Here is a 15536-nt window from a genome sequence, read left to right as displayed (position 1 = left end):
GACTTACCGTCTCCAAGTCCTGCCGAGTAGCGTAAACAAACAGGAACTATAGCACTCAATTATTGAAGGTGATTGAGGGAGCAAGCAACTGGTATGTAATCATGATCCAATGGTTTTGATTCCCTTCCAAACTTTACGGAGGTCAGACGGGTGTCGCTTCTAAATAAATAAATAAATAATTATTTTTTCATTTATTTCAGACAAGAAAGATCCATATACAATTTTCAATAAAATCAAATAGATAAAATTAAATCAATATTAAATTAAAAATCAAAACGCAATCAAAATTTAAAAATAAAAATCAATCTATACTTTAATGAATTAATTAACCTTAATATAAAAAATGCAAATAAAATAAGTTAAAAAAAATTATAATTAATTATAAACAATTGTATGTAATATTTATAAACAAATAAAATGACAGTAGTTAAAATAAAATATTCTTCGCTTCGTATAAAACCTTACATAACTCATAATCGTGGTCACAGGCGTAACTCGAGCGATTTTCCCTCCAGGTGAAAACGCAACCAAGACTTATGTATTATGTACAAAATTATGAGAGTAAGCTCTTTCACATACATACATACATACACATAAAAGCACGCCTTTTTCCCGAAGTGGTAAGCAGAGACTACATTTTTCCACTAGCCGCGATCTTCGCATACTTCCTTCGCTTCATCCACATAAGTTCTTTTACTTAGTTTAATAATCATGGATAATAACTCTCGTTGATGGCATGTCCACGAAAGGCGTAATAGGTACCGTCTACACGTACAGAACTAAAGGGACATACATACATACATACATATGATCACGTCTATATCCCTTGCGGGGTAGACAGAGCCAACAGACTTGAAAAGACTGAATGGCCACGTTCAGCTGTTTGGCTTTGTGACAGAATTGAGATTCAAATAGTGACAGGTTGCTAGCCCATCGCCTAAAAGAGGAATCCCAAGTTTATAAGCCTATCCCTTAGTCGCCTTTTACGACATCCGTGGGAAATAGATGGAGTGGTTCTATTCTTTTTTGTATTGGTGCCGGGAACCACACGACACTTGAGTGAGTTCAGTATAAATAATTACCCGACTTAACGAAGGATGTATCGGAAAAGGAGATTGGTTTGTTGGAAATAAAATTCAAACTTTTTACTAGTCAAATATTTTATTAATTAGATATAATTTTACTCACTTAAAAATATCATTCGAATTTCCAAAAACATATAAAGGTAATACATGAATCTTTCGTTTAATTAAAATACTGAACAAAGACATTGTTTGCTACACCTGTAAAAGGTTGCCAAGTTAAACTCCATTCCTTATTTCAATTATTTTAAGACCTATGTACCTTCACTTAGTTGGCAAATAAATACATACATACATACATATAATCACGTCTATATCCCTTGCGGGGTAGACAGAGCCAACAGTCTAGCAAAGACTGATAGGCCACGTTCAGCTATTTGGCTTTAAGATAAAATTGAGATTCAAATAATGACAGGTTGTTAGCCCATCGCCCTTAAAAGAATCCCAAGTTTGTAAGCCTATCCCTTAGTCGCCTTTTACGACATCCATGGGAAAGAGATGGAGTGGTCCTATTCTTTTTGTATTGGTGTCGGGAACCACACAGCACTATACGGCACGGCAAATAAATGTATATGAATATTTTGTTTTATTTTTAATTCAATAAATTATTTAAGTTTTTGTTTTAGATATAGTGTACTTCTATATATTGATATAATAAATAGAAGAGATTCAAATAAAAAATGCATAATTATTAATATTATTTTTTACGATATATTTAAAAATAAAGTTATTTAAAAGAAACCAGATATAATTAGTGTGAGTTGCAACACTTCTTTAACTTAAAAAAACTATAACAAGCTGTCAAATCTCTGGTAGGGATTTTATTTTTGAAAAGTACCCTATGTCCTTTCATATTTCAAATTATATAAAAAATAAATAAAAATTTCATGGTGGTCAGTTCACTTGATGTTGAAATCCGAACCAATAAACACAATTTCACATTTATGATATTTATATGGATGGATGGTGCTACACCTTTTTAGATTATATTCTCAATTTCGAATAGGTAGTAGTTTATAGCTATCTAGATATTATGCAAACGTTAACTTAATTCTATGTACAAATAAAATATTACCTTTAACAAATATAACTTAATTATATTTACAATAGAGTCTCATAAATTATTACTTACTTGACTTAAATTATATAATTATATTACTAGATGTCCCGGCAAACGTTTTGCCATATAAATATTTTTTAAGTAATTTCTAGTTTAAAAAAAATGTTCAGGATGAACAACCCTTATCACTAAGGGGTATGAAAAATAGATGTTTCCGATTCTCAGATCTACTCAATATGCTCTACAAAATTGTATGAGAATCGGTCAAGCCGTTTCGGTGGATAACGGGAACGAACATTGTGACACGAGAATTTTTAAATAAGAAGATTAAGTAATAATAAGCGATCGAAACGGAAACAAAAATCTTTGCAAATGAATATCCATTTAACGAAAAATGAAAATAAATTTATTTAATTATAACTAGAGGCCGCCAATCAATCAATCCCGCGGGAACACCGGGATAAAAAGTAGCCTATATGTTATTCTGGGTCTACAGCTACCTACATACCAAATTTAGTCGTAATCGGTTCAGTAGTTTTTGCGTGAAAGTGTAACAAACATGCATACTGACATCCTGACATACAAACTTTCTCATTTATAATATTAGCAGAATCAATGGGTCCAAATATAACAAGTATTTTAGATACAGTTAAAAACATAATTAAGGAAACAAGGCAGCTGATTAAATGTTATTATTTAATGATGAAATCAGAATCTATGGTTGAGATTAGAATTTTATAAGTGTGGATGTATTGTAGTGACATAAATATTTTTATCTTATCTTTTATCTTTCTACGCCGCACGCGACGAAAAATTTAAACATTGTTCTTTTGAAATATTTGTCCTTTTTTTTTAAAATAAATATTTTTTTTTTAGATTAAGGAATGTTCTTTGTCTATGGTTAAGAATGGGAAGTCTTCTACATCTATGATTGACAGGTCAGTCTAGGTGTCAGTGTCAGGTGAAGCTCTTTCCAGACTGCTTCTATTGCTGGCTTGAGTTCTCAGTCTGTGGGCTGCTATCATCACGTTACCAGCTCTCTGAAGTGCAAAATTTGTATTTTCAATCATACTCGTAAGCTAGACTTATATACATACATATAATCACGTCTATATCCCTTGCTCCGGCTACCCCAGTCGGAGCCAATAGTATCGAAAAGACTGATAGGGCCACGTTCAGCTTTTTGGCTTGATGATAGAATTGAGATTCAAATAGTAATAATCCATAGGAAATAGAAGGAGCGGTCCTATTTTTTTAAATTGGTGCCGTCAACCACTGGGCGCCAAAAAGAAACTAATGTAAGGTAAAACGAACTATTATGTCTTTTGACTTCTTTTCATGGCTAGTTCGAAATATATATAAACTTTAAACTGACAAGGAATATCTCGTGAAGAAACCCGCACGTATTTCAAGCAACTGGATGTATTACCACAATCCAGTGTGAAGATTAGGTAGAAGTCTTCGACTTTGTCTTAAAACTGAATTTGACCTGACTTGACAACTTTAAGATCTTAGTCACAAAGGAACACCGGGGCTGCTCTCCAAGGGGGTGAGGATGCAACTGGGATTAACGCTTGGACGATACCAATAATAACGACAAAGCGCATCTTTGAAAAGAAAGTTAAGTAGTAACTGCATTCAAGCAACTAACCTGCCATCTAGCCCTGTAATTAGCCAGGTAGGACTTAAGATTCTCTCGAGCCCTTCTCATATGACCAGCCTTAGCACCCTTTGGTGGCCCATCGACTATCCACCTATGGTTCAGGGAATCTGCAGCAGTCATCCTCTTCTCTGCCCCCAAGATCAGGAGGTGGTCGACGAAATCCTTGGCCAGGTCGGAGATGTCCTTGAACGCTGTCTCGTCGTAGTTGTAATTTGCCCTGGTTATGTTGGCTGACCTAGCAGGCCAGGTGTCTCCAGCAAATGGCATGACTCCTGATAATCTGGCAAATAAATAAATATATAGACCTAGACGAACGTATCTTGATCAAATTAAGGACGTCCTGGTAAAGGGTCAGGTCGAGAGTACCCGAAACCGCCGAGCTTGCATGAAGAGAGTTATGAATGTGGATGAAGCGAAGGAAATATGCAGAGATCGTGGCAACTGGAAAGAGGTAGTCCCTGCCTACCAGTCCGGGAAAGAGGCGTGATTTTATGTATGTATGTATGTAAATAAATATATATGGGACAAATTACCTCTCTTACGAGACACTAACTCGACGATACTATATTTAACAATATATACTTATACAGATGAACATACATGACCCAGGCCTATCAGAAAAAAGGTCGTTTTCCATCATGATCTGACCGGGGATCAAAACCGGTGAATGAAAAAATAATTGCTCTTGAGGTAAGGAAAATATTTGCAGTTGACAGTGTCAAAGCGGTGAAGGAAACTTGCACATTCATATCATCAAGATTGCGTTGAATGTTTATTTGATAGACCAATATGATCCTGACCTGATTAATTATGAGTTATTTCCCCTGCAAAGGTTACGGAGTTAAAACAGGAGTCGCTTCGTGTAAGACCTTGATATATCTCACCCAGGATCGTAGTCTTCGATGAACCCCAGGATCCTCTCCAGAGAAGTGAGGACACAACTGGGTCTAATGCTTTAATGATGATGAATCAATGACAAAGCGTGATTGTGAAAAGAGTCATAGTCGTCGTGAAAGCATGAAAAGGTTTGAGCAAATGACTGAAACCATAATCTATCGCCATGGTAAAAAGGACGACAAAGGTTGCAAAACTTACAGCATATACGTGACGACTCCCATACTCCACATATCGCTCGCGAAGGTCACCTGCTCGAAGTTCAGCACTTCAGGAGCCACATAATCCCTTGTTCCATACATGATACGGGTCACGTGACCTTCCTCCAGCACCCTGGCGATACCAAAGTCCACTATCTTGATCTGAGTCGAGTTTGGACTGAGGCAGATGATGTTCTCAGGTTTAAGATCCAAATGTGCAATTTTGAGCCGATGGAGATATTGCAGGGCTTCACATATCTGACGTACATATGGCACTACATCGCTTTCTTTGATGTGCTCCTCTTCCACTATCCTGTCGAAGAGTTCACCCCCCCACAGACTGAAAATAAGCCATGAGTTTACTTTTCACATTCAAGGAACAAGTTCCTTCATCTGGTGAATTGCGTTGTGTTTTAAGTGATTTAAGTGATAAGAGGAATATTCCACCTAAAAAAAAATATGTGCTGTGTGGTTCCTGGTACCAAAAGTAAAAGAATAGGACCACTCCATCTTTTTCACATGGGTGTCGTAGTAGGCGACAAAGGGATAGGCTTATAAACTTGAAATTCTTCATATGGGCGATGGGCTAGCAACCAACCTAGTCACTATTTGAATCTCAATTCTATCATTAAGCCAAACAGCTGAACGTGATCTATCAGTCTTTTAAAGACTGTTGGATCTGTCTATCCCGCAAGGGATACAGACGTGATTATGTGAATGTATGTATGTATAATTATTATAAAGTAAACTTACAAATCCATAACGAACACAAACGACCCATCAGCCACAAAAGCGTCAATCAGTTCCACCACTTTCGCGTGGTTCAGCTCCTTCATTATGTCATACTCCCTCTGCGCTCTCTCCCTTTTCTTCTGTATCCTGGTCTTCAAGAACTTGGCGGCGTAGAACTGCTGGGGGGGAGACTTGTCCAGGACTAGAACGACGCTGCCGAAAGCCCCACTGCCTATCACGTGACCAGTGTTTAGGAAACAGGAGTCGAAGGAGGCCATCTCTTTCAAAGTGCGAACTTTTGCTGCGGGCGAGGTTGGAGCTGGATTTGGGAACAAGACAAATGCTTTTATTAGAATAGAATAGAATATTTATTTGCTTTTGACTAGGGTTTACGAAAGGTGTAAAACAAACATATTTCCTCCCGGTCAGCCATTTATTATAGCATGCAAATTATTATAAATTATTAGTCTTATTGATCTGCTAGCGAAGAAAAAATATAAAGGATAATTAAAACAGGTATTAAAACAATGATACTACACTAGGGACCATAGATCCTAACCCAAGGATACTATATATTTTACAATATCCTTATAATAGATACATCCAAGACCCAGGCCAATCAGAGGAAGTTCGTTTCTCATCATGCCCTGGCCGAGATTCGAATCCGTATATAGATTTGTATTATTAATTTGCAAAAACACGTCAAAAGCACTGATTCATTCTGTGGACACAAAAAGATCATTCACTATATTAACTTACTTACATACATACATAAAACCACGCCTCTTTCCCGGAGGGGTAGGCAGAGACTACATCTTTCCACTTGCCACGATCTCTGCATACTTCCTTGGTGGCATAATTATAACATACATAGGTACATATATTCACGTCTACATCCCTTGCGGGGTATAACAATTGTTACATATTTATTTATTGGCGGCCTGTGTGGCGCAGCGGTAGTACGCTTGTCTGTGACACCGGGGGTCCCGGGTTCGAATTCCGGCCAAGACAAGATGAGAAACGAACTTTCTCTGATTGGCCTGGGTCTTGGATGTTTATCTATATTTGTATGTATTCATAATAAAATATAGTATCGTTGAGTTAGTATCTCGTAACACAAGTCTCGAACTTACTTCGAGGCTAACTCAATCAGTGTAATTTATCCCGTATATATTTATTTTACGGACTGTAAGATAACGTATAGCTGAACATACTGAGCGTATGAAGCTAGTAGGCTCTCTGGGGAGTGTAAATGAGCACTAAGGTATATCCCAAATTTCCCGCGGGAACGGGAGTTAACAAGATCTATTACATTTACATACATACATAATTATAATCACGTCTATATCCCTTGCGGGGTAGACAGAGCGGACAGTCTTGAAAAGACTGACAGAATTGAGATTCAAATAGTGACAGTGTTTATTTATATTGAGGTCAACATTGCATTTATTTATATAACAAAAAGCGTCACCTCTTTCTTACCTATACTTATCTGAACTTCACTAAGACGCCCGTCCATAGGTACTGCTGCCCTTATACGGAACTCCAAGGGTTTTCCCACAAGAGGATCATGTATCTCGAAGGACGGATAACTTGACACGCCCACTTCTAAGAATTCCTGGTTTTTTAGGTCTATGGCATACCAGGTCTGAAGGTGAGGGTCCGGCCTAGTAACGAATAGTTTTAACACAATTAAACATACATACATACATATGGTCACGTCTATATCCCTCGCGGGGTAGACAGAGCCAACAGTCTTGAAAAGACTGGCCACGTTCAGCTATTAGGCTTAATGATAGAATTGAGATTCAGTAATAGTGTCAGGTTGCTAGCCCATCGCCTAAAAAAGAATCCCAAGTGTGTAAGCCTATCCCTTAGTCGCCTTATACGACATCCATGGGAAAGGGATAGAGTGGTCCTATTCTTTTTTGTATTGGTGCCGGGAACCACACGGCATAGAATAGATTTATATAAAAATTGGATACAAGGTATCACTTATTGACGTCACATCACTTAAATCTAATTATAACTACTACCGCTTCCGAAGCGCATGTGTAGAAGAAGCGGCGGAACAAACTACACTGCAGCCTCTGCCTACCCCGCCATGTGTACTTACCATTCCACCAATACTGTTTTCACCTGGCTGTTTCTCGTGACATCTGATTCTTTGTTTTTAACCGTGACTTGAACTGACGCCATTAATTCTGATCTCAACACATCTAAGTAATAGAAATTATCGTTTTCCAACCTGAAACAGAACATGTTGGACGTCAGCAGGCTTGTTGAAGCCAATTAAGGGAAAGACTTACGCTTGATGGGATGAATTTTTACACGATAGACTAGCAATTAAGTAAAACTTTTCCATTACTTAGTTACGTGTACATATGATCACGTCTTTATCCCTTACGGGGTAGACAGAGCCAACAGACTTTAAATGACTGAATGGCCACGTTCAGCTGTTTGGCTAAATGATAGAATTGAGATTCAAATAGTGACAGGTTCCTAGCTCATCGCCTAAATGAAGAATCCCAAGTTTATAAGCCTACCCCTTAGTCGCTTTTTACGACATCCATGGGAGAGAGATGGAGTGGTCCTATTCTTTTTTTCTATTGATGCCGGGAACCGCACGGCGCAATTAAATTTATGAAGGCACTAACCTGCAGTACTTAATTTGCATTAAAAAATCATCCGGTGAACATTTCTCGCCGTTTTCATGACCATTGGTATTAGATCCGTTTAAATGTGTCTGAAACAATTATATAATTTAATTACTGAATATATATGTAACTAATATATAATAAAAGCAAACATATATAACGGATGAAGCGAAGAAAGTATGCAGAGATCGTGGCAAGTGGAAAGAGGTAGTCTCTGCCTACCCCTCCGGGAAAGAGGCGTGATTTTATGTATGTATGTATATATAACTAATAATATGTGGCATATAAAAACTTTACGTTGAAGACAGAGCCAACAGTCTCGAAAAGACTGAAATGCTATGATATATATAAATGATTTATTTGAATCTCAATTCTATCATTAAGCCAAACAGCTGAGCGTGGCATTTCAGTCTTTTCGAGACTGTTGGCTCTGTCTCCTACGTGAGAAGTTGCTAGCCCGTCGCCTAAGAAAGAATCCCAAGTTTGTAAGCCTATCCCTTAGTCGCCTTTTACGCCATTCTTTTAGGCGATGGGCTAGCAACCTGTCACTATTTGAATCTCAATTCCATCATAAAGCCAAACAGCTGAACGTGGCTTATCAGTCTTTTCAAGACTGTTGGCTCTGTCTACCCCGCAAGGGATATAGACGTGATTATATGTATGTATGTATGTATAAATGTGAATATCATAAAATTATTGTCTAAATTCTGACAAGAGCCAATTAGCCGATCAACAGCAACACTTAAAAAGTCTGAGAGAGAAAAACAAATGAAAAATAATGAGCTTTAAGAAAAGCACGTTCGCTCCAAAAAAAAAAAGTATAAAGTGTTTTGTTCATAATTCCAAGAAAAATAGATCTATTCCGAATCGAGCTACTTGTTAACGTCTGAAGATGTTCGTAGAAAAATAATCTTCAATTTTCTTTACATAGAAAGTCTAGACTAATTTCACAATTATCCATTTTTATTAGATAAAAAAAGTAAAGTGCGTTAGTAATGTGTTTTGTGACAAGGGTTCATTTTTTTTTATTAACATAGACAATGTGCATTCGTCCACGATTTAGATTTAAAAGATCTTTATTTGTAAATTGACGTCCGATGAAAATGGTGCAGTGTAGTTTGTTCCGCCGTTTCTTCTACACATGCGCTTTGGAAGCGGACGTAGTTATAATTAGATTTAAGTGATGTGACGTCAACAAGTGATGCTTTGTATCCAATTTTTGAAAATAAATCTATTCTATTCTAGATTCAAATCCTAACTCGAGCATGTACCGTAGACTCTTGTCTGAGTTTTTTTTTTTATTACGCTACACACACAGACAGATAAATGTGCCAGAATAAATGAAAAAAAAAAACAAAATTGAGTTATAATCCTTAGGAAATGTTTATATAGTGAACAAATAAAATATCCAAATTATATTTGTTCACTATATGTATATCGCCTACAGGAGGAATCCCAAGGTTAACAATAGTTTTACAAAAGATCACGAGAAATTACAGAATGTTATTCATATTCATTTGTAAATTATGTCATATCGTGATCTCAGAGCTATTGAAATACGATTAACAGTGGGATATTTGTCCTAGACTTATTGTTTGAAAATATAGTTCACTAGATTTTACATGTGACTCAAAAACATTATAATCAAACTAGCTGTGCCCACGACTTCGTCCGCGTGGAATGGTTATTTCGGGCATCAATGAAGCCCTCAAGGATGAATAATTTACCCCATTTTTTCACATTTTCCATTCTTTCTTCGCTCCTAATAGTTGCAGCGTGATGTTATATAGCCTAAAGCCTTCCTCGATAAATGGTCTATATAACAAAAAAATAATTTTTCAATTCGAACCAGTAGTTCCTGAGATAAGCGCGTCCAAACAAAATTTCTCTTTCTCATGGATGTCGTAAAAGGCGATTAAGTGATAGGCTTATACTTGGGATTATTCTGTTTAGGCGATGGGCTAGCAACCTGTCAGTCACTATTTGAATTGAATCTCAATGCCATCATGAAGCCATACAGCTGAACGTGGTATTTCAGTCTTTGAGGGATTGTTCCCTCTAGATACAACTAACGTTCTATAATTCTTCTTTGTTCAATAAATATATACACGAATCCTATTTTTAACCCTTCCTAAGGGTCAAAATTTAAATAATAATCTTTTTAGTTTGTAATTTAGAATATTTTTTTTTAAATAATATTAGATAGAACTTAAGTTAGGTTTGAACGAAATGTGAACGAATGTGCATTGTCTACTCTCTTATCGATATATTGTGAAGTCGGTAACTCTTACTTGTTGTCTCGATTATAAATGTTTTAACTATACGAGTATTCGATTCTGATAATAATGTTCGGAACAAAAACACGAGGCATATAACTAATTCCAAGAAACGTTAATTACGAGTTATGGAGATAACAAACTTGTAATATCCGGTTTTTCGCCTCTGCCGAGCGTAATTCCTGTATTTTTGTGAGTCAACTAACTTTTACCGGCGACTTCGCTTGCGCAAATTTAGCGCTACCTACAAAAGGACACAGGTATTTCGAAAAATCCCAAGGGAATTATAGTTTTTACATACATACATAAAATCACGCCTCTTTAGTTTTTACCGGGACGAATAATACCATATGTCCCTCTCCAGACTCTTACTTTTCTCTCTCTCTTCGACTCTTACTCTCGTTTGAAGTTTTGAAGAAGATTGGTTCAGATGATAATGAAACAAACAAACTGACTTTGGTATTTATTTACCTATTATTATGTATTTTATGTAGGTGTGTTGATGTGGATGAAGCGAAAGAAGAATGAAGAAAACACGGGTTTTAGCAATTGGAAAGATGTGGTCTCTGCCTACCCCTTCGGAAAAGAGGTGCGATTTTATGTATGTTTTATAATACGACGCACTTGTATGAGAAGATCAAAAAAAATTAGACAAAAATAACTTCATCTACAGTTACTAATTAGTACAATACAATGTCAAACACATGAGAACATTCGCGATAGCATATAAAAAAAAATACATAAAAAAAATTCCACCGATACTTGTCCCGCGCAAGAAGTAAGTATACATTTTAAGGTCTCCGTTGGCACAGCAGTAGTGCGCTTGTCTGAGGCATAGTACGTCCCGGGTTCGAATCCCGGCCAGGGCATGATGAGAAAAGAACTTTTTCCGATCAGCTTGGGTCTTGGACGTTTAATTATATAAGATGTATTATATAAAAATATAGTATCGTTGAGTTAGTATCTCGCAACACGAGTCTCGAACTTACTTCGAGGCTAACTCGATCGATTGTACATCATTCGTTTAATCCACATTCTTAACCCTTCACGAAAGTTTCATCATCCATAAAGTTTCTAAGCAAAGTGAAATCGCCGAGAGCATCAAAAATAGAAAAACAACTTACCGTACCAGAGGCTAAAACGCCAAGATCAGGATCCTGAAACCTTATATGATGCGGTGGTTTCGACCCTGGATACATCTTCTTCACATCCTCGAGTACTGATGGTGGCACCACGGCTAAATGTGCTGATGCACTGGAGACGAATATCGATCTCTTGCTGGGCAAAGCCTTGCGTAATTCACAGACTACTTCCCCGGACATCGACGGCTCTAGTTTCTTTATGTGAAGAAGGAATTCTCCGTCATGGCACACAACCTGCAAGGAATATAATTTCTGGTAATTTTGATCTTAGTTTAGTTAATAAGGTTCGACTGGCAGAAAATGAATTATGACATTAAGTCTACCTGATGTAGTTTTACGTGTAAAATAAATAAATCTATTGTGCCATAATCTTTAAAGCAGACTTTTTACTATAGAAATCGGAATATTATGAGTTGATAGAAATGCCATTTTCTAGGTACCTACTTGACTTTATAGGAATTATATGTATATCGTCAACTAGTATTGTACACAGATTTCTGATAGTTAAAGCTATCAAATGAAACTCGAATTTTAAATGAATTAAGACGTCATACTCGTATTTACCCTAAGCATTCACCATTTCTTGTGTCTTCTTTACTGATGATATTTTAACGATAAATTATTTCAAACATGATAAATTATTACTTTAAATAACCCGATTTGATTTAAAGACGATTCCAAAGAAGAAAATTCAGCAGTTACCGCTTCTTCTACACTAACGCTTTGGAAGCGGCCGTAAACTTAGTTGTGGTTAAAGAACTTTATTTCTCAAAGAAATTTACATTTCACTTACAGAGAAAACATTTAAAGTAAATATGTACATTTGTTGGTGTGAGCATTCAAATACATATTTTCAATAAAATAAAAATAAGTCGGTAGTTGCGTATAAAGCCGCTCGCTGCTAACCTACTAAACACAAACGCAAGAACAAAACATTAGGATGTTCGCGCACTTACATTTACATGCATCACAAGTAACAATAGTAGAAAAATAAAAAAAATAAAAATAAATGGTAAGTATTAATAAACTATACGTTTTAAGTAATTTATTTGAAGTCACCCATATTGTGAAACCAAAAGATATGACAATCATTTAGTGAAGTTGAAGTGTTGTATAATAATGATTAAAATTTTGAAATTGAAAAGATTTTAGATATTTTTTAGATTCTGCATACTGTACCGCCCTATATAAAGAAAAATACTCACATCAAACCGGGAATTGCTCCTCTCTATACGGAAATGACCGACGAACCAAACCACGTAGTAAAGCCTTGTGTCCACGAGCTCAAAGCTACAGTCGTAGGTTACACTGCTGCCGCAACATGCGACGCAGGACACCAACGGCCTCTGCAGTAAAACTAGTGGAGGGCTCAACATAGGGCTATCTGGAAGAAGGTTCAAATTCGTCATCAAATTCTGACAGCTCGGCAAACAAAGCCTTTGGAATAAATCTCAATTTTTCTCATATTTTTTGATACTCACGAGTAACAGTAACAAATGACGCCGAAGAATCAGAGTGACCACTTAACATATTTTTTAATATCACTGAGTATTCTGCAGAATCAGATGGAGTTGCATTAAGTATTCTTAATCCTATGTATTCACCACTATACTCTTCAGTTATTAATGTTTCATTGCACTCTATTAAAACATCATTTTTAAACCATTTTATAACCGTATTTGAGTCATAACGGACTTTACAGATAAGCCTCGCTTCTTCAAATTCATTTACATCAACTTTATCGGGTAAAACCTCTTCTATTATCGGCATTTCATTATGATAAGACTTTAAATCCATATCTATAACTTCAACATGAGTTGTAGAAGATGTTACACCAAATTTTGTTTTAGCAACAACAGTATAAACTCCTGTATCTGTTACTTTGGCACAATGAATCGAGATAACTGACGAATTTGCGCTGTTTAGTATTATAGTTCGTTCATTCTGTTTTATTTCTGTATCCCCTTTAAACCATTGAAATTCTAGTACATCAGAATTGATTTCTACTTCTAACTCTATTCTCTCCCCAGAATTTATCACGACATTTGACAATTGTTTAACAACTGAGAGACCTTGTCTTGGGGAAGGGCAGGTATATATGCTTGGGTATTTTTTTGACCCTATTTGTAAATTTGCTTTAGAGTATAATGCCCCATAGCTGTTTCTAATCAACACACTGTATAATCCACTGTCCTCTTCAGTGACATTTTCTATTTCAAGTCTTCTCCATTTCCGATCGGTTACAGCTTTTATTCGATCGCTAGGTTTTATCTGACTTCCATCTTTGTACCAGACAGTTGTAGACTGGTATGCGTTTACTTTACATTCCAATTCGGCTGTACTCCCTTCCATTACCACTGCATCTTCTAGATTTTCTTCAATTTCAAAAGGCATTATGAGTTTTACAGCTTCTGAAAAATCAAAATTCTCTTGTTAATTATATATAACTTTTCTTTTTAATTCTGTAAAATTTTACTTACACAATTACCTTGTCAAAACCACAAGATGTATTTATTATTTAAATACAAGCATTAGTTCAATTATATCGGATAACTATAATAAAACTAAAATTACCCTCAATAACTAAGTCGTCTACTTACGTGTATTCCTTTTTTCATATGTGACGCTGTCGGTAGTAGCTGTAGCATCCATTTTTCAGCCTGTAGTTGGCTTCTTTTACACTGATCTTGTCAGATTTTACTCTTCAGTCTACCTACAACAAGAAATAAAAAAAACTAAATTAAAATAATCACGCAGCAGCTACAGATATATTCACAACATACATAAATACATATAATCACGTCTATATCCTTTGCGGGGTAAACAGAGCCAACAATCTTGAAAAGACTGATAGGCCACGTTCAGCTGTTTGGCTAAATGATAGAATTGAGAATTAAAAAGTAACAGGTTGCTAGCCCATCGCTTAAAAGAAGAATCCAAAGTTAATAAGCCTATCCCTTAGTCGCCTTTTACGGCATTCATGGGAATGAGATGGAATGGTTCTATTCTTTTTTTTATTGATGCCGGGAACCACATACCACATAATGAATAGAATGCTATGAACAAGTTACTATAGACAGTGGTATAAAGGGTTTAGTTAAATAAAATAATAGTAAAAAAAAATTGATAGATAACAAATTGTAAAGTAAAACCCGAATATATTCCAAAATTCAAATACTATATATATTGAAATAAAATTTTCACGCATACAAACGCTCGGAAACGTCTAATTTGAATGAATACATTTTACCCTAGAAAATATAATTTTCCGACACACGACACAAATTGACGTCATACGAGTATTACTAAGTCGTTCGTCGCAATTTATTTTGGAGTGAAAAATCGCAACTGATGGTGGTGTTACCATGACGTTTTAATTTTTATTCTTTAATTCTGTTTTTTTTTTTGACATTTTTAGACTGCTCGGAAAAGGACCGGTAATGCGATACGACTACGAAATCATATCATTTTTTTAAGTGCAATATCGCTATTCTATTACATACATACATATACTCACGTCTATATCTTTTGCAGGGTAGACAGAGCCAGCAATCAGTCTTGAAAAGACTGTTAGACCACCTTCAGCTGTTTGGCTTAATGATATAATTGAGAATCAAACAGCGACAGGTTGCTAGCCCAACGCCTAAAAAAGAACCCCTAGTTTATAAGCATATCCCTTAGTTGCCTTTTACAACACCCACGGGAAAGAGATGGGGTGGTCCTATTCTTTTTTGTATTAGTGCTGGGAATCACAAGGCATTTCTATTCACTATTATGATTTCAATATCTATGTTCGCCGCGTACGCAGACCTCGCAATTATTTTCAGCGC

General features: G+C 36.1%; 1 protein-coding gene across 1 annotated transcript; it reads right to left on the bottom strand.

Annotated features, from left to right (window-relative positions):
- Nucleotides 1–3036: 3036 nt before the first annotated feature.
- Nucleotides 3037–14414, bottom strand: LOC106142300 (titin). Its single transcript, XM_060953727.1, has 11 exons — nucleotides 14307–14414; nucleotides 13188–14117; nucleotides 12912–13090; nucleotides 11689–11940; nucleotides 8289–8377; nucleotides 7748–7879; nucleotides 7114–7298; nucleotides 5653–5950; nucleotides 4901–5239; nucleotides 3794–4085; nucleotides 3037–3182 (listed from the first exon to the last, which is right to left on the bottom strand). Exons 1-11 carry the CDS (start codon nucleotides 14356–14358, stop codon nucleotides 3087–3089), a joined length of 2844 nt encoding a protein of 947 aa, XP_060809710.1. The 5' UTR covers nucleotides 14359–14414; the 3' UTR covers nucleotides 3037–3086.
- Nucleotides 14415–15536: the final 1122 nt, after the last annotated feature.

This window comes from Amyelois transitella, chromosome Z, assembly GCF_032362555.1.
Source record: "Amyelois transitella isolate CPQ chromosome Z, ilAmyTran1.1, whole genome shotgun sequence".
In the NCBI taxonomy this organism is placed as follows: Eukaryota; Metazoa; Arthropoda; class Insecta; order Lepidoptera; family Pyralidae; genus Amyelois; species Amyelois transitella.
The sequence above is the reverse complement of the archived record's forward strand: the minus strand, read 5'-3'. Positions and strand labels throughout refer to the sequence as shown.

Bases quoted from the DNA above. Each gene is read 5' to 3' on its own strand.
- LOC106142300 (XM_060953727.1), bottom strand. From the start codon at position 14,358: ATGGATGCTACAGCTACTACCGACAGCGTCACATATGAAAAAAGGAAT. The intron at 5,240-5,652 runs GTAAGTTTACTT...GCTTATTTTCAG, and splicing joins TTTGTGTTCGTTATGGATTT to TCTGTGGGGGGGTGAACTCT. The intron at 3,183-3,793 runs GTTAGTTGCTTG...TTTGCACTTCAG, and splicing joins ATTACAGGGCTAGATGGCAG to AGAGCTGGTAACGTGATGAT.